At 36.2% G+C, this 26945-nt stretch overlaps 1 protein-coding gene across 8 annotated transcripts in view; it reads left to right on the top strand.

The window, feature by feature from the left end:
• The first annotated feature begins 6290 nt into the window (after nucleotides 1-6290).
• Nucleotides 6291-26945, top strand: part of RYR3 (ryanodine receptor 3) — a 194068-nt gene continuing 173413 nt past the window's right edge. For 7 of the 8 annotated variants that reach the window (XM_041409979.1, XM_041410068.1, XM_041409668.1 and 4 more), the window contains exon 1: nucleotides 6297-6415. In XM_041409979.1, coding sequence (XP_041265913.1) covers nucleotides 6320-6415 — 96 coding nt within the window. In that variant the 5' untranslated portion in view covers nucleotides 6297-6319. Of the gene's footprint in view, nucleotides 6416-26945 lie in introns of all 8 variants that reach the window. The other variant, XM_041409838.1, reaches the window with a different exon arrangement.

The raw sequence follows: 26945 nt of genomic DNA, 5'->3' as shown, positions 1-26945 counted from the left end.
GCTGGCTCATATTTGAGGATCACTTATTCCAGGCTCAAGAATTATGCATCCCAATGGGCAAGAAATTGTGCGAAGGGGGCAAAAGACCTGTGTGGATAAATAAGGAATGTAGTCCAGATATTTCTCAAGTGTAAGCAAGAAATACATAAGAGAGGGAAGCAGGGTCAGGTCACTTGGAATTAATGCAGATATGTTGTTAGAGTGAGCAAAAATGACAAAAGAAAGACAAAGGCCCATCTGGAATTTAATCTGGTCAAGGATGTTGAGGACAAGAAGAAACATATCAGTAGGAAAAGAAAAGCAAAGGATAGTGTGGAGGATGCTGGTAACTGAACACAGAGCAGACAGAGTTACTGAATGTCTTTGTATTGGTCTTTATCAACAAGACCAACCCTCAGGAATCTCTCACCCAGGAGAGCAGAGTAAAGGAATGCTGGAAGGAAGACTCCTTTAGCCAAGAAATATTAGGTTAGAGCACATCTAGACAAAATTGAGGTCCATAAGTGCTGAGAGAGCTGGCAAATAAAATACCTAGGCTGCATTATGATCATCTTTGAAAGGCTGTGTTGATCAGCAGAGGTTCCTAAGGACTGTAAGAAGGGCACGAAAGAAGACCCAGGGAACTGTTGGACAGTCAGCCTCACATCAGTCCCTGGAAGATTATGCAACACCTCATTCTGCAAGCCATCTCTATCCACAAGGATGACAAATAGGTGATTAGAAGTATTCAGCATGGATTCACTAAAGGTTCATGCTTGACCAGCCTGACTGCCTTCTATGATAAAACAACTGTCTGGATGGATGACAGAAGAGCAGTGGATGTTGTCTACCTCAACTTCAGCAAGAATTTTGACATTGCTCTCATGGTATCCTCATAGGTCAACTCTGGAAGTGTGGACGGAATAGGTGGACAATGAGGTGAATTGAGAACTGGCCAAACAGCAGATCTCAGAGGGTTGTGATCAGTGAGTGGCACAGGGTCCTTTTGTGAGCTTGTCACTAGTGGTGTTCCCCAAGGTTCACTTTTGTGTCCTTAATTCTTTACCTGAATTGATTTCTTGGATGAAGGGCAGATGCATCCTGCAAGGTCACTGAACACACAAAGCTGGGAGGAGTGACTGATGCCCCAGAGTGCTGTGCAGCCCTTCAGAATGTGCAGGTGATCAAGCACTGGAACAGGTTGCCCAGAGACATTGTGAAGTCTCCCTCACTGGAGATATTCAAGAACTGTCTGGACACAATTCTGTGCCATGTGCTTTGGGATGACCTTGCTTGAGCAGTTAGATTGGTCCATCGTGGACAAATGTACTGCATAATCTATAGGAAAGTTGGAAAAAAGACCCTTGGAAACAAGATCTTAGGCTAAAATAATATTAACTGTTATGTCTACCCAGTCACAGAATCTTTTTTAAACTTTACCACCAGATGGCAATCTAACATAAAAGTTTGATCATTGCTGAGTAAGGTTTTGACTATCTGTTTTGAGATACTGTTCTTTTCTCATTTTGCTTTAAGTAGTGCTGAATTTGCTTAAAAAGCCACAGAATTAGGCCTTACAAGCAATATTGATACTGTGTTATGAATTCCAAAGCATTACATAGTATACTTTATACTTTCACGTAGAAAGGGCATCAGTGGTTTTATTTTGTTTTTAAAATTTGAGGAAATCTTTGACCAAGAGCTTACATTTTCCACATGAAAATTAAATGCAATTCCTCTAGATAAAATTAAGAAGAAGCTCATCTTGCACTGCCAAAAAACCAAAACGAAACAAAAAAAAAAAAAAAAACCAAAACCCTAACCCAGAAAACTCCAAGTAACAGGACAAAATGACAACAAAAAAACTCCCAGAAGCAAAAAAATAACTTTTTCATTTTCATTGGATAGTCACAGTAGTTTTCTCTTTGGTGAATGAAATGTTCACCTTTTTAAGAGCCTAACATTCATGAACTGAACAAGGAGCTGACTGCTGAAGATAGTCAACATAATGAATTTGAATACTTCTGTGATGTTTTTGTAAAGGAAAGAATTTTTTTGCTATTAATGGCATTTAAAATGTCTATGTGAATGTATTTGTGGTTTTGGGGGTTTTTTTGTACTTAAGAGGCATGTAAAGAATGCAGAGATATGACAGTCTTTTAAGCAGCACCTAACTTTTACCACTAAGCCTGTAATTATCAGTGGAAAATATAGTTTTGATTCTTCACCCAACTGACTCTTTGGTAACTGATATTACCTGTACTTTTAAAAATGTCAGTGTGTGTGTATTACCATTGCAGGTTTTGCAAATATCTTCTACTTGGTATTTGATTCATTTTTGATTAGGCATATTAAATAAATCTTCATAAAGGTAAAATACACACAACAAAAGTTGCTTGCAGATTGTTCAGATATTCCTTTTTTATAGAGTTATTTTTATGGTTTTTGTAATATCCATCTTACTATTTTATTGTCAGGCTACTGCTACTATAAAAATTCTATCAAGGCAAAATGAAGAGTCAGCCTGAATCCCTCCATGAGAGGTGAGAGCTTATGTTGTAGGATAACCATGCTGCATGTTTGTAATGAAAGTTGAAAGGAGATTTTCCTTAAATTTTATTTGTGGACAAGTCCTTCTGATAGCTTTAAAGTACCATGAACTCTGTCCAGAGTGTGTTTAGGACAAAAGTGCTAAATTAGAGGTTGAGGATTGATTGGGATGAACAGAATATCGTCAAACACACAAGTGGTCACAATTCATATTATTGGACCTGTGTTGCTTTCACAGTGGAATGCTGCACTTTGCAGTCATATCCAGTAAAGCAGACTGTGTGTATATATATATATACACACAATATCTACACGTAGATATATACACATATATACCCTGTGATAATATATGATCATTACAGCTAAATCTCAGTCTTGTAGCAATGGGGAAGTATTAGACAAAAAATTTGTCCTGAGATGATGTGTATCTCGTTATGCTGTAGTAGGTGAATAAATTTTGTCCTTAAACATATAGCAGAAGTGCTATGCAATGGTTTTGCATTACAGCTGAAAATTTTAAAAATAGAAATATAACAAAAATATTTTGTTTATAATGGCAGGATTTTTTTTTCCCAAAACAATGCATGGGATGCTTTGTAAAGATAAGTATCAAACCATAGAGGAATTTATAAACAAAAACCCAAACCTACTGGTTTGACATGAATCAGAATTTTGCCTAGCCTCTGGTATAATGCTCAAGGTATTCCCAATATTCCTTTTTTCATATGCTTTTTCTGTTTTTAAAGAAATTCAAAAAAATATCCTAGCATGTTGGTGCCTGCTTAAGGGAAAAAAATTGATACCTTTTCTATCTGCCTGATTAGGAGTTGCAGACATAGATGTCCATAGCTATGTATATTAACTAATATAAGTATAAATAAACTGATTATTTCATTCCAAATTTTCTTAATTTCATAGGAAACATTTTAATGGATACTCCAACATATGACAAAAACAGTTAAAAAGTTATACCTTTTCCCCCTCTTCATTGGATTCAAGTGGATTAATCTCAGCTTTGCATGTTCAGAAGCTACTATCTGGAAATCTTCTTGCATAACTGAAATAAAATTTGGCCAGCACATATACTAAATGACATTGATTTCTATTTGTGAAGAAAATTGAGCACTTGTGCTTATTTTCCCAGGTTTTTAGTTATTTCTTGCTTATAATCTTTCAAAGTAAAGTAGTATGCTACTACTGAAAAAGTTGTTTCATTTAAGATGTTACAGAAAAGGCATCTTTACATATGTATTGCATTTTGCCATGCAATATCTGTATCAAATCCATTGTGCATATAATGGAATAATACAATGGTTTGGGTTGGAAGGGTCCTTGAAAATCATCTAGTTCCAACACCTTTGCCTTCGCCTACTCTGGTCAAGGAAACTTTCTGCTAGAATGTAAATTAGAAAAGAATAGAAATGCATGGCTAAGCATGTGTCATAGTAGGCCTCACTGTCTACTCTTTTTAGTAAAACCACTGAGTGGCATGCTTCGTTTTTGGGCAAATTTTCCCCACTTCTCAGGTTTTTGGGCTTTTTTTTCTGGAATAACAGTATTCTACAAGGAAGACCTGTTATGGCATGTGTTTATTGATGAGGTATCACAGCAGGTTCCAGCTGGGCTGCGCCCGGTGGGGTGCCATGGCCAGGATAACTCATGGAGGCTCAGACCAGGTCTGATCTCCCAAGCCATTTCCAGCTGTAGGCAGCCAAGCAAGCTCAAGTGATTTTAGCTCTTAGTGATTATCAGCTCTTTTTGCTTGCTAGGTGTCTGGCAGCAGATGCAGGGAGAGAGAGGAGAAGGCTGTTTGGCAATTCCACAGGATTCTTTATTAGGGTCTTCCATGAAGGGTCTCAGTGGCAGCTCTTCTCCCAAACCTGGCAGAATTAGGGGTTTTTATACCCTACAGGGGTTTTGGAAATTGTCCAATAGAAAGGGTCAGGGGAAAGCAACCTATAGGCTTACAAAGAGATAAGCAGGGTCTGAAAGGCGGAAGAGAGGGGCTTCTAAGGCCCAGTCATCATGACTTGGCATTTCCTAGCTCAGGCTGCTGACCTCCAAGGAGGCCTTGCAGGCCCTGTGCCTGCTACAATGAGGAATGAGATAAAGTGTTGATCCAAAGATGGCTGGAGTTAGAATAACCACAAAAAACTCTTGACACAAAAATGGATGTTCAAATGCCAACCATATCAGTTTTCTGGCACTGCAGAGAAATATTTTCTGCCACATTGCCTTTGCCTTGCACAGCAACCAACAAAAACTGCAGGATGGGGGAAAGGAAGTGGATGGACTGGCAGGGAGAGCCAATATGACTATACCAACTAAGGGTTCTGAGTTGCTTTTGACCTGAAATTCCCTGTTGCTGAGTAATGTGATTAGCATTATTTTTTGGATGGATTTTCTCAGGGTAATAAGACAGAGTGAAATAAAACATTTTTCAGAGAGTTCCACCCACCAAAGAGAAAATCTTGGACATCTAATTTTCTGGCTTGTGACTATGCTTATTTTAATTAGTGCAAAATGAGAATACTATTAATTTGGGGGACCGAAGAGCGGTGTGCATTGGGTGCCATGTCCAGAGGACAGTTGTCCATAAATTATTATCTTGTGGGCACAGAGCATGTAGTTTCAGTTTTCAGTGTGCTAGACTCCTCCTTGTGATCCCAGGAAAGATTTTGTTCCTTTATTATACTTATGTTATCCTTTGTAAACCATAGATATGTTCTTATTGAGAAAATTACTGTTTGCCTGTGGTAGTCTGTGTCAAGTTAAATAGGGACTACACAAAGTTTGGGTAATTCTTCTCAGGAGTTGAATGTAGGGCTAAGCTGTGATTGCAATCTTATCACAAGATTCAAGATCACAGTGAATTGGCTGGCTAGAACCTCCTAGGCAGTTTCTTCTGTTTCCTTATGTCCTTTTTTTTTTTTCTCCCTTCACTTAATTATTTTTTTTCTAGTGTTTATCTATTTTTTCCTCTTCATTATTTGCACATATTGAAGTAATAAACAGCATTTTTCATTAATTACAATTTTCTTCATTATTGAACTAGAATTTTAAGTCATTTTAAGTTTTATTCTAACATAACTGTTTTATAGATTCTGAAGTAAATATGTACCACCTTCTATAAATACTCAGGTGTAGTTCTAAAAAGATACAGATAAAGCCCTTGAAGTCCCTAGGATACAGGTATAAATACCATGTCAAGAGATAGCACAAATAATTATACATAGTTGGTTCAGATCATAAAGTCATCTTGTAGATCAGATTTGCAGCTGCTTATGCAGAGAAGCAAGAAATGGAAATTATTGCAAGCAAGCTGAAAATACCTGCTGTCAAAATCCGCTTGTCCTGTGATCATCAAGATTACATCCTTCTGCTGCATACTCAGTAGGTTCAGAATTGCTGAATTTAATTTATTTCAGTGCAAAATTTGCTGTCCTTATCTGTGAAAATGGAAGCTCAAGCTCTGCTTTTATTAACACTTCACCATTTTTGTTGTTCTGCCCAGACAGTATCTGGAGGGGAAAAAAAATCAACACTTAGTGATGCATATAATGCTTCCTGCAATACCTTAACAGTAGGGGGTTTTGCCTCCAGTGTAGAGAGAAAAGGGAGAGAATTACTTGCTATGAGCTGGAAAAGCAGCAGCGCAGTTGGCTCTGGCAGTGAGGGGGTTGACTGACAGTCTGCAGTGCAGTGGAGTTAGCTGAGCTCCCTATATGGCTGTGGATTAGCTATATGCTAATACTGATAGGAGAGGAGCAGTACAGAGCGCAGTGAGCTGATGGTGGAGGCGATCAGCCTCAGCAGAGCTGACTCCTCAAGAGCCATGGCTGAAGGGGGTGAAGGAGGGGAAGATGAAATACAGTTCCTACGAACTGTAAGTATCTGCTTTTTATAGGTCATGTAGTACATTATTTTGTGCCTCATGTCTATTTCTTTTCTGTCTTATTAAAAATAAAGTGTTATTTCTGTGCTGGGCTTTGCCAAATGGCAGAATTTATTTAGTCAGTGGATAAAATAAAGCCAGCATAAGAGCTCTAATAGCAGCATGCAGTCTCGGTGTATTCTTCACTGAATCTGCTCAATAGCCAGTTTGGTTTAAGGAGACCGATTTCCGCTGTAATCCCCTGTGTTTGAAGCGTCCCCGTCAACTTTGTACTTGGGTTTCTAAATGTAGCATGCCAAATATGTGACCTCTGAAACTTCTGTCTGGGTTGGATTTCACTGACATTAACAGAAGCTTTGCAAATAGGAGTGCCTTAAAATGATGAATAAACCAAGCAAGCCCCTGATGACCTCTTCTGATAAACATTCACACAGAAGCACACTTGTGTGTAGGGAATACCAACAGATGCTGAAGTCAGGGCTCTGCAAATGTTTGGGGTCTTTTCTCTACTTAAAAGAAGCTTATCTTTAAAGGACATAAGCATTTCTTTGGGAAGGGGTGTTAATTAGTGAAATACCCTCCACTGGGTGTAATTTTTTATAAAGAGCCCTCACACCATTCTTTCCTAAAGCTTTACACAAATCTAGTATGACAACTAATTTGGACATTTAGGCAAGTAGTGTACATGCATTAATTTTTGGGAAGAGGATAACATCCTTTTCATGTCTCACCTTGTGTCTCCTTATATTTACCCTGCATGACTAAGAGTGTGTTGTTGTGTAACTAGCGTGGAAAAACTGCTATTAGATGTGTATATTCCCTTCCCTTTCCATGCTATCTTTACTTTGCATTTATCACAAATAATGTTTCAGAAACAAGCTTCTTTAGAGCTGATTCAACTTTGGAAGAATAAGTCACTAAAATAAAAAAATGCTAAGTTCCCAAAGTAAGAAAATATAAGATTGATTTGTGAGAAGCTGGAGTAAGTTATTTATGGGAAATAAAGGTTGGAGGGAGGTGATGGCTGTGGCTGTAAGTTGTTTAGGTGTGATGAAGTGTCATTAATATCACGGGGGGGGGGGGGGGGGGGGGGGAGGATGGATAATGACAATGAAAAATCTTTTCCAACATTCCTCCACTACACTCTTTAGAGGTACATACTTTAGCAGATTACTCCAGCCTTTAGTCTGAGACTGGAGTTTTAAATGTATATCGTTCACCCTCTCACTTTCTAGGATGTTGCCCTAGAATGACTGAACAGCCCACCCTCAGCGATGGAGTGAGAAGCTTTGCCCTTTCCTAGGTAGCCTGTGTGCGCTACATGAGATGGCAATTTCTGCTGCTGGGATACATTCTCATGCTAGAGTAACTCTGTTGTACTTCTTCCCAATGGTTAAAATGAAGTGCTCAGTAGAGGTGTGGGCCAAAACTGGAAATAGCAAAAGGGAGACTGCAGAAGTGTTCCTTCCATGTAGTGCAAGGAAGTCTTCTACAGGGGAGGGAATGGACTAGATTTTTCTCTTGGAATTTCTAGCTACTTCTTGCTTTAAATAATGATATCAGTTACTGCTGTCTCCTCTCCATTATAGAACTTCCTTCACCTTTGTGGGCAAGGGATGAATTGTTGGTCCTTGGTATACCAAGAAAGGAAACATTTATTAGATATGAGTGCTACAGTGTGATACACCTTCAGTACTAATTTCTTACAGCTTTTATTTCAGCATAAGCAGTGTTTGTGCTTACAAACATACAGTACAGTAGTCCTTAGGAACTCTTGCAGTGAAATTGTTAATCAATTAGAGTCTTCTCTGAATCAAAATATTTTCTGGGTTTTTGGATTGCTGCTGAATGTTTCCAAGGCTTATGCAGCTGAATCTTCCTTTGAAAATGTTGATATCCTTATTTTAATTCTTGAGTCTTTAGAAAGAAATCATTGTTAGAGGATATTTTATGGTCTTGGAGATAGCTCTTTCTTGGTTAGGCATAAAATAAGATTAGATGTCTTTTGGTTCAAAGAGATCACACAGCAATTTTTTAAAAAGCAAGAGAATCAACTCTAAAATAGCAAAAAATAATTTTTAATTTTTAAAAGACAAATGTCCTTTTGTGCTCAATTTTTTGTTGGTTATGACTTTTTTGTCTTCCAGATCTAAGTCATTGTTTTGTTTTGTGTCTCACTTTTATGTTCTCTCCTCATATAAAAGGTCAAGAAGCTTGTTGATGCATCATGATGAAATCTGTATTTGTTTCTATGGAGCAGCAACATTTATAAGATTTGATGGAAAGCTTTTTACTGTCATTTTCTGTTCCAAAACATTCCTTATATTTAATTAGTTTGGCAGCAATGGGAATGAGAAACACCTAAAGAACAAATTCCAGAGAGGATAACAACATTATCATTGTTCTAGGAGTAGTATGTCTTCAGTACTCATTTCAAATATGTCCCAATGCTTGTGTAAAGCCTTTACATGCAATGACAGCATTTCAAGGAAGGTGTTATTTATACAGTGCATTTCTGTTTTGGATTTTTCCCTCACTTGTAAGTTCAGTAAGAACATAAATGTATAAGCACACATTTTTTTCTTACACTGCTACCCTGTTGCTGTGCCTTTGTTATGAAATTTTTGGTGTTTTCTTTTTTTGTAATAATGCCTGGAATTGTTTATCTATTTTTCTAATTGGTGGTTTCCTTCTGGATTTGTCTCTGGATATTCAGTGTGTCATGTATGGAAGGGAGAAGCAAAGCACTTGTTGCACGTGTGTAACATGCAATACTGCTGTGGTTTAGTTTCTCTTTTCTTTAGATGATTTTCCCATATTGTTTATTTGTTACCCCTTTCTAAGGTGTGAATACACAAACAATCAATGTAGCTGACATTATGCAGTGTTAGGTAGGAATACATGTGTTTACCTGGGCTGTTTTAAGATAACATACTGAGGGATATAGAAAGAACTTTTTTGCCCTTAATGTGAATAAGTGAGTGCGAGACATTCTCATTTGAGCCTTTCATAGCTGCTGGGAATTTACTGCTATGGTGAATTGAAAGAGTTCTCTCCTCTCCAGAAATTATTCACAAGTTCCTGCTGCTGCTGAATTACTCAAATGTGAGGTGGCCTCTGTATTGGAGCGAAGAGCTTTTGCCTTCTTTCATTAGAAATACCTAAATAGTAACTTGGTAACAGTAACTAAGAACATGGTTGAGGATGGAGAGGAAGTCCCACCCCTGCCAAAGCACTTTAAATGTAACAAAGTATATAAAAGTTTTTTGCCATCTTATAGTCCTAATTATGGTGGTAACACTAGTTGAAAGGCCTATTGCTTTGCTATTTTTCCTGAAGTTCATGCTATTAATGGAGGAGTTTCTCCCTATTTTGATAGAGATATCTTTTTTGTTGGTTTTTTTGTTGTTGGTTTTTTTTTTTGTGATGGTTCATTAGTCAACAAAATTTTGCCTCATTTTCTGTAAATCTAAATACTGTTTGTGCTGGTGTGTCTGGGCATAAGTGTACATATGCCTTTGTACCTGTGTCTGTGTGTGTGTGATTCTTTCCCTAGCTGGCTGCTAGTCCTTCATTTCTGTGAGTGACAAAGGCCTTACCAACTGGTTCTTCTTTAACTTTTGCTCTTTTAACAGCTTCTCTCAAAGACTTAACTTTTAAGTGTTCTCATAAACCTTTCCAATCACTCTAAAAATTTACAGATAGGAATGGGAAACTGTTTTCTTCCATAGACTGACTGTAATTATCTATTATGCTTAAATAGAAAAATATTGTTGTTACAAAGACGCAAAAAAAAAAAAAAAATTTTTTTTCAAGATAGTTAATATATGCAAAATTACACACTGAGTTTATAGATCTTTTTAGGATCATTTGTGTATTGAGTTGTTGCTCAGAATCAAGAGGATTGAGCAGCTCATACACAAATTTATTTGTGAGTACACATTCCTATATCTCTTGAAAATGAGGTCTTCTACTGTTCAGGTGTTACAAATGAGATGGGAAGTAATCTGTTTTACAATATGAACTGTCAGGTATAGTGTGAACTAGATTTTCTTTTTTTCCCCCCAATCATTTACACAGTTGCCAAATATAAATATAAAAAGTGATTGTCATGAGGCTTCTTAAAAACTATTCTAAGAGTTGTACCAAACCAGTTTATCAGGGATCAGTGTGGCATAAAGCTAGCTCTTTTTAGATGCTTTTAATATGTGTTGTATATTAGATATACATCAAATCTGTGTTCCTAGTGGTGTATCTCTAGGGACATAACAGAGAACATATGAAGTGGAGATATGAAAATAATTTTTCCTTAGTAGTCCAACTTTGTATCTAATAGTAGTGTTACTAACTGCATGCTGGTATCCTGTAGCACAGATCTCTGTGGTTTGATTCAGTAAAGTACAGATATGTCCTATAAAATATCCATCAGACTAATACTTGTAAACAAATATATTGGACAAATGTCCAAATACCAAATAATAATGGAAGATATTTCTAGAGAGAAGTCTTTAGCAGTTCTTAATTAAAAAGTGGGAAAATGTGGAAACTGATCACAGTGAGTTGTGCATGAATTTATAGAAAAGCATAGAAAGGATAGGAAATGCCTTGAGAAAAAATCAATGGAATCTTCCTGATGCCCTTTTTAAGGGAGCTGGAACAAATTCTGTGTGCTTTTTGAACAGCTGTGTGTATTGCACTATATTGTTTTCAAATTAATTAGAACATTTTGTCTATTGTCACTGAAATGTGCTGCAATTCATGACACAGCAGTTCATTAGTCAGTCAATTCCTTTCAAAAAAGAAGTAAAAATAAAGAATAATGTTATATAAATCTTGACTTGCTTCTGAGAGCAGGTGTGTATTAGGAGTTCAGTTATTATTGAGTTAAATGTTTCTGTATCTATTATCTATTCATCTCTATGCATTAAATCTCCCCCTTCTGATCCTGTTGCTGCAGTTGTAGTTGTGTAGCAGTCCATACTTCTAAGGCTTTTAAATAGTACAACAAAAATTTTGTGACAAACCAAAAAAACACTACACCATGTTTCTTCCTCTATTTAAAAAGTGTCTTTCAAATATACTTGTTTTTCCTTGTTAAACTTCAGGTTATCACCAGTACAACTCTTCACATTCACTCTTACTTTCCTTCATTTTCTACCATGGAAGTCATACTTAATGTTGTAAATTTATCCTGGGTTGTGTTTCTAAAAACTTGTAGTGTCCTTCTTTGTAAATAATGTTGCTCAGTTTGTTTTCATTCATTCAACTGCTACTTTTACTTCCTGCATATGTTCTCAATTTTATGAATATTTTTGTCACTATTTTGTCACAATATTTTTGTCATCCTTTGCTTAGGACTAATTCCCTGCTGAAAGTAGAATTGTACTGGGGACAGATTCAGAATATGACAAAATTTCCAGTTCATCATGTGCTGTGATATGCTGTGTTTATTTTTTATAAAATGAAGAATAAATCTTGTGTAATTATTTGCAACCTCTTTTCAAGCCAGAATTTTAAGCAAATGGTCTACCACAGCATAAAGACAACAGTCATTGTTTCAGACTGTAGTGTGTGTTTTAACCTCCAAACATATTGGAGTAGTTGCTTGATATTTATAACTGCCTTTCAATTAATTTGTAATAACTTCTCTTTTGGAATGAAATAAATGTAAATGTGCATTTTAGGCCTCTGGCATGAAATAGTTCTTTGCACCATGTTTAGATGGAAAGGGAAATACTTCAGTAATTTGTTATGTTTAATTTAATGAAAGTGGTTTAACATTTATAAAAAACCCAACTGTAATAAATAATCTGGGAAAAATGCATTTTCTGGGTGATGTATTGGAAGGCTAGATCAGGTAAAGGGGAGCAGAAAGAGGTAAAGGCAAGTTGAGATTTTGCAGATAAAACAGTGAACAATGAAGAGTTGCATCATGATTAATCAGAGGTGAAGGCAGATTTCCTTCTGTCAAATTGAAGGTAGCTGAGGTAGGAATACACTTCCAAAAGTTCCTGACCTTGATCTTGAGACGGTACATTGTTTGGTTGGTTTCCTTGAGACATTTCTTGTGCTTTATTTAGTATGGATCTATAGAATAGGCAGTAATCCTATTTTTTTTTCTACAAGAATGTAGGTCAGTAAAATTCAGAAATGCACTGTAAAACAATATACAATCATAGTACATATATGTGTGATATATGTATGGATATACTCTATACCATATCAATAGAATATATGTCATTATATGTAACAAGTTCCACTTTAACAAGCTGCTTCATGTCAGACCAGTCTACATCAGTTAAAATCAGAGCAACATTATACTACATGAACTCAACCTCATGGTTTTCTACAGCATAAATTTTAAAAATGCTATTTCAAGAAGAAATCAGTGCATATACTACAATGTTAAAAATTCAGTGTATTGTTAGAAAATACTTGTGAGATTAAATGTATTCATGATAGATTTGACTTCTAGGATAGATCTACCTAAGTGCTTGTTAGTTTCCTTTCCTTCTTTTTCCCCCCCATTTATATTTCTGGGGTTATTTGATGCTGATGCAGAAATAACATCAAATTTGTTACAGTCATGCAAAACTCTTCAATCTTGCCTTAGAATGTTAGTGACTGAAAAGCCTTTTGATAGGATTTGTGACCAGGCAATAATCCTAAATTAATACCCAAGTATATATTTCTTATTTCCTCCTAGCCACACTGGTGGTTTTTGTAGCGATTTGTCCTCTGCTCATGGTCTGCTTTTTGGGGTCGAAATTAATATCTTCAGTAATAAATAGTGAATTTGTTAGTGATGTTATGCATTTTTATAGAATGCAGCAAGTAGGTATTCTGATCTCTAGTGCCATGCCATACTAACTGGGTATGATTCATATTGAAATCCAGCAGTGAATATTGCCTCTTCTCAGTTCCCATGGCAGTGCTGTGACCACACAGCCAAAAGCTGCCAGGTGCTTTAGCTACACATTCTGAAAATTAAAACAGAGTTGCAGGCATGGAGGAGATGAAAAATAAAATTGGCATGCAGTTATTTTGAAGCTATTGAATTCAATAACAGAACACTAGCTAAAAGTTCTGCGTCTCTTGACTTCATACACAAAATGCACATTTTTCTAAATGACATATAGTAACACTGCAGATATATAATAGGCACAGATGTCTAAAGGCAGTAAAATTATCATCTCAATTAAAAAAATAATTGGTAACATAAATACACTTTAAAAGATTCAGAAGGAAAATGTGAGGTATTAATATATGCCTCAATTGTTTTATTTTCTCAATATAAGTTTTAAATTTATATTCTGTCTTTAATGTCATGACAACACCACCAGACCATTCCTTCTGTCTATAACTTAGTAGGATATAGTGGGCGTTGTGCTGGAAGATCTAAAATTGTGCACCAGATATTACTTTAAGAGAATGTGTGTTCTAATTTCAGCAAATATTTGCCACCCAAATACTTGATGTGCTTGGCTAGCTTTTGGAAACATGTTTTCTGAAAATTACAGTGATGTTCTGAAGTGCAAATGGCAAATATGTGACACCTCAGGGTGCGTCTAAAGTAGTTCAAGGTTGGGATATGCATTGGAATTACAAAAGCCTATAGGAAAATTGAGATCTGCTCAATCTGCTTGTGGTAGTGTATGAGGCGCCCAGAGCCGTTTGTCAGTCACTGCACACCTGCTGCCAGTCAAGGCTCAATCTCCACAGACGGGGATCAGCTGTGAATAGGAGCCCTTTTCCAGCTCCCTCTTTTGGTACATCTCATCCATGGGGAGGGAGGAGTGTCAGCTACGGTCAGCAGAAGTAACAGTAGAGACATCAGCAACATAAGGTGAAAGAATCAGTAGTAACATCAAGTTTGTTCCTTCTACTGGGCTTTTATCCAAATAAGCAAGCGCTAGTTCCTCAGTGAGCTGAGTAGTCAGCACACGCCTGAGCTGTTTTTAGTCCACAGCAAACATCTCTGTCAGGCTTGAGTATTCCAGCTACTTCAGCATTCAACCATGTTCTCTGATACCTTGTGCCAGAAAACCAACTTCCCCTGGCACAATTGCAACAATTTGAAATCTCTTCAATAATGAAGTAATACAGAAGAATTGAGGCTTAAATAAAATATTTTAAAATTACTTGTACAAAAAATAAAATTTAAACATGCAAATTGAAAAAAACCTTTTTAACAGAAGATGCATAATTAATTTATAGCACTGGAAGTTTAACATGCTTTTGAACTACATCAGCAGTACCACATACAAATGGGAGTACAAGGATCATCAAGCTTAGAATATATACTAGTGCTAATGTCCCAGATGATTCACTAGAATGCCCAAGGCCAAATGACTCCCATTTCCCAAGACTCCATCTGATGTTCATTGACTTCATTGCCTCATATTTTCTGTATATGGAAAATTCTCAGAAGACTAATACACCTGATACATATTAAAGATACTTAATGCCAGTAGTTTGCATAATTTGGAAGCTGATGAAGATTGTATAGAAATAGTGATACAGTTAGTTAACATTCTGACTGAAAGAAAATTAACCTCCACTGCTCAGTATTAAACTCCAAGTTACCAGCCTGTCTTCTCAAGTGCATATCCATTTCTGTTGCACTTTTTAAGAGCTCAAAATCAATAGACATTATAGTTTCTATGTGGCCAAAGCTGGGAAAAGTAGAGTTTAGAATTTGGAAGACCTCAGGCTAATCATGTATATTATGCCTGTATTTGTAGCTGCAAGGTAATGTTTTTTGAAGAACATTCACAGGAGAAAACATTCTTCGCTGCATTCATATTGACCATTACAGGACTAAATGCTGATAAGGATTTATAAGATCTGGTTTTATGATTTGTCTGTGGAAAGTTAATGATGATTGTGTACCAAACCTTCATTAAAGTCTTTGCATTTGCCCTTTGTTTTATTAACTACTTTGATATACTAGAATTAATAAAGAGTGAGGGTTTTTTAAATGCATTGGAAAATATTAACATTTTTAATTTGCAGACACAAAAATCTTTTCTCTAAAATTTGTGAGTTATTACTTACTTGCTTTCTTAGTGAAGTTTGCAGATCTGTTGGAAATCTTTGTTTATTTTAATTACTTTGTTACCATGTATGGAAATAGTTCCAGGTAATCTGGTATAGGCGAAGTTACAAGTGGCTGAGGGTGAGTAGCACTTCTCATGGCTGATTAACTCATGTGTCAGCTGGGATGGTAGATTTTTTTTGAAAAAATGTTTGTTTTTTTTAAATTTTTTGTTACACAATATGACAAAAAAATCTAACTCAAAGCTTACAAAAAATGTCAAGAACTTTCTCTGTGTACTATGCTGGATCCTAGGTGACTCTCTAAGGCAATGTCAAACTGGCCCCATCTTTAATCTACCTCTGTTGCGTGAGTCAATAAAAGAGCTGAGTGCTTGAATACCCAGTAGCATCTCAATAATAACCCTTCAAGCAATTCTTGACTATGAAGGATCACTTATCATTGGTTATTATTTTGAAAGTTTCAATAAAGCCTTGTTAAATATATAAATTTCAGTAAAATTTCTTCTGTTTAAACTCTTTAAAGTAATTCTGTCAATCAACACCTCTTTCTTCAGTCGCTGTGAATGCTGATTTTCCATATTTGCCCTAAGTATTTGATTTTATTCAAAATTTATTTACTGTGTTTATTGTAGTTTTGATCAAGATATCCTTAAATTTGTTAAAATTCTTTCATGAAATGGAATGAGGTAAAATTTTGTATCTTGTACAGATCCAAAATATTTCCACTGGTACAATTAAGTGACATTGCATCTCATATTGTGCCAAGTTTAGAATATTTGGATTATGTTTTTATCTTTGATTTTTTATCTAATTAGATCCATAATATTTTCTTCTCGTGTTTCTCTTAATAAAGTTGTTGATATATCTTTTTGTAAAATAATGACGTTGATGTGTCTCTTGCATAGTTTAAAGCTTTTTTTTCTAATATGTTGATTCTGTAAAGATGGAAAAAGTTGATTTGTACATATATAGTAAAAACAACTAATAGAATTTACAAAAAAAACTTCAATAAGAGCAGTGCGTTAATATAAATTTTTCTTTTATAATAGAAAAGTCAGCAACTATTATGACTCTCTTTCAAGACTAATGGTTTTCTAATAGTGATTTTAAGCTGCACTGCAAAGACAAGCTTAGTGGACGAATTTTCACAGAAGGGAATATGACAGTGTTATTCGATAGTACATGGGATTATATCCTTCACCAGTGATGTGAACATTTCCATTGTTGCTTCAGTTTCATGTGTGAAATAGTAAAAATTTAGTATATCAAAGCTGGCCTGGAGAAGAATCCCTTTGCTTTAATCACACAAATCAGCCTGAGTTTCAGAATTACTTCATTTATACATTTTGCATCTGATCTCTTTATGCACAAAGCGAATGATGCTGTGTGGTATGCTTGTATCATGGTGAAAGTTAAAAGAAGTTGAGTCAGTAATCAGCTAGCCCTAAATAAATGGCAAGGTCCAAAACAATGCATTACAATACATGCCATATGTTGCAAATAGTTTTTATTCAGCCAGATTGTTCTTCCAGTAGAGAAGACACACTGATTGCTGAATTAGATGGTAAAGAGTTTCCCCCAAAGAGGAAAAAAAGGACATCACCTATATTTAAAATATATTGATACAAAAATATGAAAATATATTGATAATGTTAAAAAAAATCTTTATTAAGGAAGAGAACTTTATCAGCAAAGAAAAGGCATTTCTTACTAAGGCTTTTGTCAATTTTTTTGTTTGAAAAGCCAACATTTGATGACTCATTGTGAATGGCCTAGCTAGCCTAACTGCAGATAAGTTACAGAAGCTGTTGCTAATGACCTTTTACTGCTAACCAGAGTATAGTTGCTATTTCTTTTCATAGCTGATATTTGCATGTCACAAGCAGTAAGCTGTAATAATGTATCCACTGGTGCCTTGCTATTGAAAAAACACCAACTTTGAGAGATGCTGAACAAGGAAGTACAGATTTTTTGTGATTTATTTGAAATTCAGGAAGCTTGGTGGTATGTGGAAGATTCTAGATGAATTCAGAGCACGTGAATTGAATTTCATGGCGGAAGTTTTTTATTGTTCAAAAGACACATTTTTTCCTACCAGGCATCTTCCTAGGCCAGCTTGTCTCAAGGTTGACCTTAGGCTTAAATAATATCACTGACGAAATAAGGGCCAGTTTATGAAGCTTAACTTGCTAATTAGAGTGGTAATATGACCTTTCTTTCCATTGCCAATATAAAGACCATTTAGAATCATAAATCCCAACATTCTAAAGGGTGAAATGTGTTCACCATGATGTAAAAAATAGAGGTGGAAGGGGAGCAGAAATCAGCAAGGAAAAAAAAAAGAAGGGTGATATTCTGCTACAGATACTCCATGACATCTATAGAATATTTCCAGTGCTATTTAAAAAATTAATCACATTATTACACAGTTCTATCATGTGTTCATGCAACTTAACTGTATCCTAATTACTACTTCTATCTTTTCACATCTCTGTCTCTTTTCTTTGTTTTTCTAAAACAAACTAGACAGACACCCAATGATAACATGGGAGTTGATGGAAGATTATCCTGACCTCAGGCTACTTCCAGGCAACATTACTTAAGAATACCCAGTCTCTTCTGTGCATCCCTTAAATCTCCAGCACTACTGCTGTAAGGAAACGCCCTATCAGTTAGCTGCATAATGCACCTATATCAGAACACCAGAACCAGATATCAGCTTCTGTGTACTCTGTTTTCTCTTTCTGTCATTTCTTAAGCCAGGTGTTTTCACAGCAACAATAAAAACTGCTTGCTGTTGTTACAATAGAAGTCACAGAGCTGTTCCTCTTAAATGCAACTGCAGAGGGCAGAGGCAAAAACATCGTTGTTATTTTCTGGAAACTAGAAATAGGACATTAGGAAGAAGTTCTTCACAGAAAAGGTGTTTGGGCATGGGAATGGGCTGCCCAGGCAGGTGGTGGAGTCACCATCCCTGGAGGTGCTTAAGGAAGGACTGGATGTGGCCCTTGGTGCCAGGGACAGCTTGACAAGGTGGTGTTTGGTCATGGGCTGGACTCGATGATCTCAACCTAGTTAATTCTGTGATCCTGTAATATTGTACAAACATGGCAAAAGTAGTGAGCTTTTAGCAATGCTGACTTAGCTCCCATCTGACCATGTCACCATGCAAGTGCAATTTTCTTTGATTGAGACGGCATCCCAAAAATAACTTATGCCTGCCTTTGCTTAAGGCAGAGATTTAAGTAGTCAGGATTCTTGGTACATATGACTGTTGTTTGGGTTTTTTGAAGTTAGTGGTTTTATTATAGGATAATTGCAAATTGATTTGTCAGCATTTGGGGGAGTTGGGGTGGGGATATGGAAGGTGAAGGGTTACAATATTTGCAGAAATGCTGTCTTAGACAATGCTGAGCAATGTGCATCTCTCCTAAAATAGAGGTCTGAAGCAATGACAGCACCTGTTTCTTCCCAAGTATTTCTTCTCCTGTTACCATATTCTATACACATATTCACTCTGGTCACTTTGTGTCTAGTACATACATAGTTTTCAGGGCTCTTGTGACTATTAGCTGTGCTTGAATCATTGGCTGCAGGTCTTGTTTTCAGCCATTTACAAGTTAGTGTAAGGTTCATATGTAGCACTTGATAAAATGTTATAGCTGTGTGTAAAGAGTCAGTTGTTTGTAGTTATATGTGCTGAGAGTGTACTGTTGCTAAATAGTAATTAGAAAGTAAATGTACTAAATATGAGAGCCTGTAGACGCAGAAAGAGAGACCTAATGCGACTGTGGTTCAATTAAAAAAATCCAATTGGATATTTAATTTCTATGCCTTTTATATTAAGATTTGACTCAGCATTAAAGAAGTGAACAACCACTTCTCGTGGTGCAATGAGAAGTAGTAATTTCAGTCCAGTTATCTAATGATGGCCAATTTTGAAAGAATTATCTTAAACCATCTCAAGTGAGCCATGATTAAAACCCCTGTTTTAGCCTAATTAATGCGCTTTGAAGTACTCTCTCAATGTTTGCAGCTGTTATTCAAACTGTGGTTTTAATCTAAGTAAACAAAATAGTACCTGTGATATAACACAAATGTACAGACTTTCTCAGCAAGAAACTATTTTGCTTTTCTTTTGAATAGTTTTGATTTTTATTTTGTTGCATCCAGCTAAAGGCTAGGATCTACTTGTGTACAAATGCAGGAAAACTGCATTCCCTGACACAAAATAGATGTGTGGATGGACAGGCTGTAGATGAGTGTACAAGGAATGGTCAGTATGAAGAGGAGTCATCACACATTTTAAATACTACACTGCAAAATGAAGGTGTTAAATAAAAGTTAAATGAAACAGGTGAAACCACAAGAGCAAACAAACAAACATTCAAACAAATCAGAAAATTCTAGTGGGTTACCTCTGCAGGGAATTGCCATCTGTGGGAGATTATAGATGATTCCCCAACCAAAATCTAAAACAAGCCCCTAACCTGAATGTTTTGTAGATAGGCTTTTGTGATTAGTATCACAAACTTAACAGAAATGGAATTTGCTTGATTGAAGGGATGGCATCTAAATTAGTTGTTGTAAAATGTGGAATATCCCCTTATGAAAGGTTGTTCTTTGATTTTTGACTTTTTTTATGCTTTCAAGCCTAATCAACAAGAAGGGAGATTTAATCTGTGAGAGCAGCTAACAAGCAAGCTCCAAGTGATGTCCATGAGTTAGAAACACAAATTACTTGTTGGTAGAATTGCCTTGTTAAGGTACAGAGCTGGACATGCTTCAGCAATCTCAGGCCTAGCAGGAGGTTAACAAGGCTTGGGAAGTCGGATGCCCACTGAAATTGGACACAAAGAATGCAGAATTTATAGAACACCTGGCAGAGCTCCCAAGCTAAGGAAGAAACCAATAAACCCAACCCAGCAACTGCGCTGAAACGGGCTCCGACTGCCTAAAAGGTAATTCCAGCAGGGGGAGATTGTGACCACTGGAACAAGAAACACACCAACTCAAAAAAAGAGAAAGCCTGAGCACAAGGAGTAATCAGTGTGGGAAATGAGAATCATTAATCAACATGAGATAGAATACTAATAAATAAGAGAACTATGCAACTTGTAGCCAATGAACACTAATTCCCTAGTTTGCTAAAATGTACAAATAGTAAAAATTTTTGATAGTTGCTCTGCTTGATTTGTAGAATACTACTAGGCACCCAGGCTTGCACAGCTCTGAAATGAATAATCAGTGTCACTTGCAACTGTGTAAATATTGTCTTGTTGCATCTGCAAAACAAATCTGATTTTTGCGGACAACAGAAGGATGATATATATATCTTGTAAAAGATATAACTGGGATGGGATAAGAAGGAAAAGCCTAAGGTACAATTATCCCACAGAGATTGATTTTTTCCTTCTACAAGAAGGGTAGCAATATCATAGTGAGGAAAAAAAGGAGATTTGGGTGTGGAGTTGACTGGGGAGACAAAGAATTTTTATGTTCAGTCACTGTGAATATGCATTAGTAGTGAAAATTCTCAAGGAGAGACTGACACACCAGTTCATACCCATTTCCCCTTTACCTCTACCTGAGGGTGTAAAAAACAGGGTGAGAACAACTGTCCTGCTGTCTCTTGTTGTTTGATGTCATAAGAACTATCATGGAGTTATAAGAAAATGCAGGCTTTTTATTAATTATTGTATGCATGGCTTGTCAAAATTGTGAGTCTTACCAGGAGTTTGCTTGCTTTTAATGGAAAATTACAAATAGTTAGGTATTTGTCTTCTTCAGCTTCAGAGTGGAATCTACATTCAATAATAACCAAGGCGGTATTTTCTTAAATATGGAATGAATACAACAAACAATAAAAATACTTTGCTGATAATGCTGAAATTTCTCTGTCATTACTCCTCACAGACCATGTTCATAGGCTCTTCTTCAGACTTGCTAAGTCATTGAGACTTTCCAGTCTTTTGGTTCACCTTATTTTTACATAGCATCCATCTGAATTATCTTTTCTGAGATTAGTCTTGAATTTGCTTTCAATTAATGTGGAAACATTTATTTATGCATCACAAGAACAGAAGACTGGGAAGAACTTTTTGAGTAATTGAATTAATTTTGAACTGAGGTTCAGTTTTAGAGCTAATTACATCTTTTCTCCTGCTGCTTTTATCAAGGTACTAGTCCACTAATCTAGCAATCTTCCTTCATTTTTTCAGCTTAAATATTTTTATGTACTTATAGATTTTTGAATGTGTCCCAACTGTAATTTATAAATATATTTATAAAGAAAAATTCTAGTCCCTCTCCAGTTTGTCTATTCTGGAGTAAGCAGACCGAGTTTGTTTAGCTTACTCTCATGTGACTGAATATTTGGTTTCCTTAAAATTTTATTGTCCCTTATTTATACTCCTGCTGTCTCACTCTCCTGCAAACATTGGTGACAACCACTTCTTGGACAGTGACTTGGTAAATTCCTCTTTTTTTCCCAGGACTTGCTCACCTTTCATAGCAAGGCCATACTGAAACATATTAAGTAATATGAATTCAACCTAGATACCAACCTGAAAAAAGAAGACAGGCTATGTATCTAAACCTCTTCTGAAGTCTATGAAATCTCTGACTATGTTCGTAAATTAAATAGCCACAGTTAATTCTCTAGCCTTGAGACAAAGTGGAGGTATATAGCCTACATGCATACAGCTAAGAAAATTCCCCAGCATATCAAGTGTACTGCCTATTGAAAACAGTCTCTAGCCTGCCAAGGTATTTCTGGCAAGATTCTGGTAGGTACAGGGCAGTATATTTCCTAGATTCTTGCTGAGTGTGATCTCCTGCCAGTGCAATTTCTGTGTACTGTCTAAGAGAAACTGGTGAAATGTCAGGTGCTCAAGTAGTCACAAATCTTTATTTACATTGGCATCAGACAGAGAGGACTGCGATACTGCTTTTCATGCTCTTAAGAGTGTTTTTTCAAATATCGCATTTTAGTATTGAAGGAAATTTAATTTTAATTCAGAAAGAAGTAGTTCCAGAAATATGCTTTCTCCTTATAACACCATAGGAAATAACCATAGAATCATCAAGGTTGGAAAAGACCATTAAAATCGAGTCCAGATGTTAAGCTAGAAAAGCTGTGTTCATCACTAAACCATGTTCCATCTATGAACCTTTTAAATACATCCAGGTGTGATGTCACAACCACTTCCGTGGTCAGTATATTTCAATGCTTGTCAAACATTTCAATGAAGAAATTCTTTCTGATACCCAATCTACACCTGCATTGGTGCATCTTAAGGCCACTTCCTTTTGCCCTGTTGCTTGCTGCTTGGGAGAAGAGACTGATTCCCACCCCAGTCTCCTTTCAAGGAGCTGCAGAGAGTAATAAGTTCTCCCCTGAAACCCCTCTTCTCCAGGCTAAACAACCCCAGCTTTCTCACCACTTCTCTAGTCCTTTCACCACCTTTTTGCCCTTCCCTGGACAAGCTCCAGCACCTCACTGTCTTGTAGTGAGAGGCTCAAAAGTGAACACAGTCTTCAAGGTGCAACCTCACCTGTGCCAAGTCCAAGAGGATGATCCTTCTGGCCACACTATTTCTGATACAAGTCAGGATGCCATTTACTGGCTTGGCTCTCTGAGCACATTGTCGGATCATGTTCAGAGAGCTGCTGACCAACTCCTCCAGGTCCTTTTCCTCCAGGCAGCTTTCCAGCCACTCTGCCCCAAGCAGTTTGTTACACAGATTATGAGTTACCACTGAATGACTTAGTTCTAACAGTATTTTCTCACCCAGCTTAATATTTTATATGGCACAGGAATTTATCCGAAATATGCCCTCTGAGACAGAATCAGCCAGAGAAAGGGTCCTTAATGCTTAGTCAGAAGGAAAAATTTAGGAATAGCACTGTAGTTTTCTATAAGCCAAAACACTCTAAACTAGGCTTTACAGTCGTAGCCGGATTTCTGTTCACTGACAGAACTATCCTCGAGGAGTAGGAATGGCATTCTGGATCATTGAGTTTATGAAGGATAAAGTGTGATAGCCCTAATGGTAAACGACTTGTGCTCAGAAAGCCCATGGTGAAAACTTGTATTCAGGCTAGATCATGAAATCTGTGTGCATTAGAGCAGAACTTGCTATACTTCAACAAATAATAGAATAGTTTATTTAAAAAATTCCTAAAATCTTGACTATATCCTTATTACCATGGCTTTAGAGCTGGAAACTCCTCTTTTCTTAGAGTATGTATTAATTAGGTCTGGGACAAAACACGAACATATTCACAAAAGTCAGTGTTGTGCACAGATACTGAGAGGTAATTTTTATAGCAGTAATCCTCTCAGACATGGAATGCCTTTTACATAATCAAATTCAAGAGTAGAAATGCAGTTCTTACTAAGAAGAGGAAAGATTAAAGTCAGCATTCTTTTGTATTGTTTATTGTTTTGTTGTTGTTGGGTTTTTTTTTTTTTACATTCACAGTTAAACCAAGCCCCTCAGTTCACTTGGAACCATTGTTGATAATAAGAAAGTGAATTAATATGTTCATGTCTTCCATTGCCCAAGAAACTTACCTGCAGTTCTCAGTCAAAGATTTCTAAATTAGAAAGGTTATGGCTGAAATAGTCAGTGAAAGCCTATAAAAATCCCTCCCTTGAGCTTCCACTTGCAGGTAGAATTTAAGTGACCTAATTAAGCCTGAAAGTGATACAGTGTCACTTATTTGTCTGCCTGTGCTTCCAAGAAATGTTTCAAAATGCTGTAATTTTTTTTTTTTCTGTGGGAGTCTTAGCTCCATGGTAACCATATCCAGTTTAACTCTTTCAGAATCTGTAGAAAAATCTTATTCAATGTTAAATTTAGTCCAGTCTCCTTTTAACTGTCTTTCTTTCCTCCCTAAGTAAGGTTTTGTTAAAACCCCAAGTAAGGTTTTGTTAAGTATGGATGCAACTGATCCTCTGGTGTAGGATGACAATGACTTCAGAATAATTCTTCATGTTTTCCCCATGAATAAGAGGAGAAATACAGAAAGAGGATTATTTTGTTAGGACAAAGTAATACTAAGATGAGTCAGACGGTAGTCTTACAATTTTCAGGAACAGTACCATTGCCACATTTGAAGTTCAGGACGTGGGAAACAAAGTATTAAGAGTATGGAAATATTCTTGCATGAATTGATGATGAAATAATTGTGACCTTTAGAAAAGAAACAGTGCTGTGACAAAGATGCTCTGTAAGTTACATAGGAGTGCCCGTTCTCTTTCTTAGAATAAAATAAATTTTGAAGAGAAAAGGTGACAAATTCTTATGAATAATATTGAAGTAAAAGTCTCACATTCAAAAAGAAAAAAATGCACTAGAGAATATAGGTTTTCTAATAAGAAATGTACAAGGGTTTTGCAAAGAGTTCTGCACTTCACCCCGGTACAAGAGATATAAAGTAACCTCTGTACATTTGAAGACTTTGAGGAAGTTTCCAGAATGGTTTTAAGATAAGTGACTTAGATTGGTGTGGTAATTTGTGGAGTGTCCAAGGAGGGGGAAGGTTGGTGAATACTTACAATTTTCCTCAAAGTAATGATGTTCATTATAAACCACAGTGACATATCAGAAGCTGATTACCTGATGTAACATACCACTGATTTAACTGCTTCTGAAATAATTTGATCCAAAACCTAATGCTATACATTTTTGTGGATTTCAGTTATTTGCAGTCAGCTGTCTGTGTATAGCCAGGGAGAGAAAGTTCTATTTCATGTTGAAGTCTTATGTCTGGTGCATACTGAATATTGATTTTATTGTTTTTCTTTCTATATATCTGTTCTCTGCTAAGCAGAAATCAAGTATTGGCAGCCTAATAGGTCATTAAATTAATCTCATATTAGTCCTTCTAGTTACACTTCCATTTGACTTTCACTGTAGTATTACTTACTCATTACAGTTAAGCAGTTAAGCCATACTGAAATCCTGGCAACTTGCCTGAAACCTTTATATCCTTCTGTGCTGAAATAAACTCTATGCTGCTATTCTGATAGGAGTCACAATAGGTGGTATAATTTTTTTTGATGTATTTGTTATTCAGAATTATTTTTTTCTTGTTAGTCAAAAACATAGCTATGAAAAACTGGCACAGCTTGAAAACTGCACATATTTTGTTATAGCTGAAATTGTTTTGTAGCTTGCTTGCATCGCCAGTCTTTAATGGTACTACATGTAGTACTCTGGATACTGCACCTTTAAAATATGTCCCACTTCTCTTTACCTGGGTCTTACTAAACACACAAAAAATACTTTGAATTATTGGTTGTCTTTGCCTCATGTTACTTAGAACTTTCTCAGAGAGCATGAATTGCCCTCCTAGTTGAAACTCTAAGTTTGGAGAATGTAGTATTCAATGTCCCCTAGAACTGTGGCATCAGCCATTTGCTAGTGAAGTGAAATTGGTTACATGTCCTACCAGACAGGCTGCACAAACTGATGGGCAAGAATAGGAGGTTCCAGTCTTCTCTGTGTCAAAAATAGCACATTTGAGGGAAGTTGTGGTTGCACTACCAGGCCCAGGGATATATACCTCTGTTTAACAGTTGAAGTGTAAATACAATGTATATTATACTCTTTGTGGCCATCACTGACCAAAAAAGTGCAGGTTGATTTCACAGAATTGAGTCATACTACTGTTTTTTTTCAGGATCTTGCTTTGTAAAATTAACTACAATATTTTTGTGCTAAAATCTCACAGTATGCTTTCCTTTCTGAAATGATGATGTACATATTTCCTTTATATTTTTAGTATAAGCTTTCACTAAACATATTTCATTGGCTAAAAAATGAACATAGTCAGAAATTGCTTCTCTGCCACTGTGATTAATCTTTATCCAGGCTTTTAACAGTGTGAGAGATTTGTGTGTTACTGTGTGTGAAAACAGGTAACTTCTACTCCTCAGTGGGGTAAAATAGCTTTTAGTAAATATTTTCAGGCATACAGAGAGGAAACTGGGACCAGCAATTTTATTACCTTCGTTTTTTTAGGTATTAAAAAGTTGACTTATTCTTTGTATCCCCTAATTTGATATCTATTATACTGGTATAGTAGAATTAATGATAATTGAATGAGTGATTTATTGCAGTATTTTTTAAGTTTGCTGAACAAAGAATTTTATTTAAAATTGAGGTTATTAGAACCTCAAGGAAGAGGAGGGAAGGAAAGTAGAACATAAAGTCCTCTGAGTATTAATTTTGGAATTGCCTTTAAAAAACCCAAAATATCTTTAAGAGAGTCAGCCTAAGTAAGGTAGTTTTGAGTCTGTTTTTTTTTTTTTTTTTAATAATTGAAGCACAAAGTTTATATTCAATTTAGCTACATTTCTCTTTCTCCTATCTCAGATAACACATAATCCATAATAGATTTGCAAATTATACCACTTCTGGTCTCCAGAATTTCCTAATTCAGAACAGAA

This window comes from Onychostruthus taczanowskii, unplaced genomic scaffold (genome assembly GCF_017590055.1).
Source record: "Onychostruthus taczanowskii isolate IOZ18803 unplaced genomic scaffold, ASM1759005v1 scaffold1, whole genome shotgun sequence".
Lineage (NCBI taxonomy): Eukaryota > Metazoa > Chordata > Aves > Passeriformes > Passeridae > Onychostruthus > Onychostruthus taczanowskii.
The sequence above is the reverse complement of the archived record's forward strand: the minus strand, read 5'-3'. Positions and strand labels throughout refer to the sequence as shown.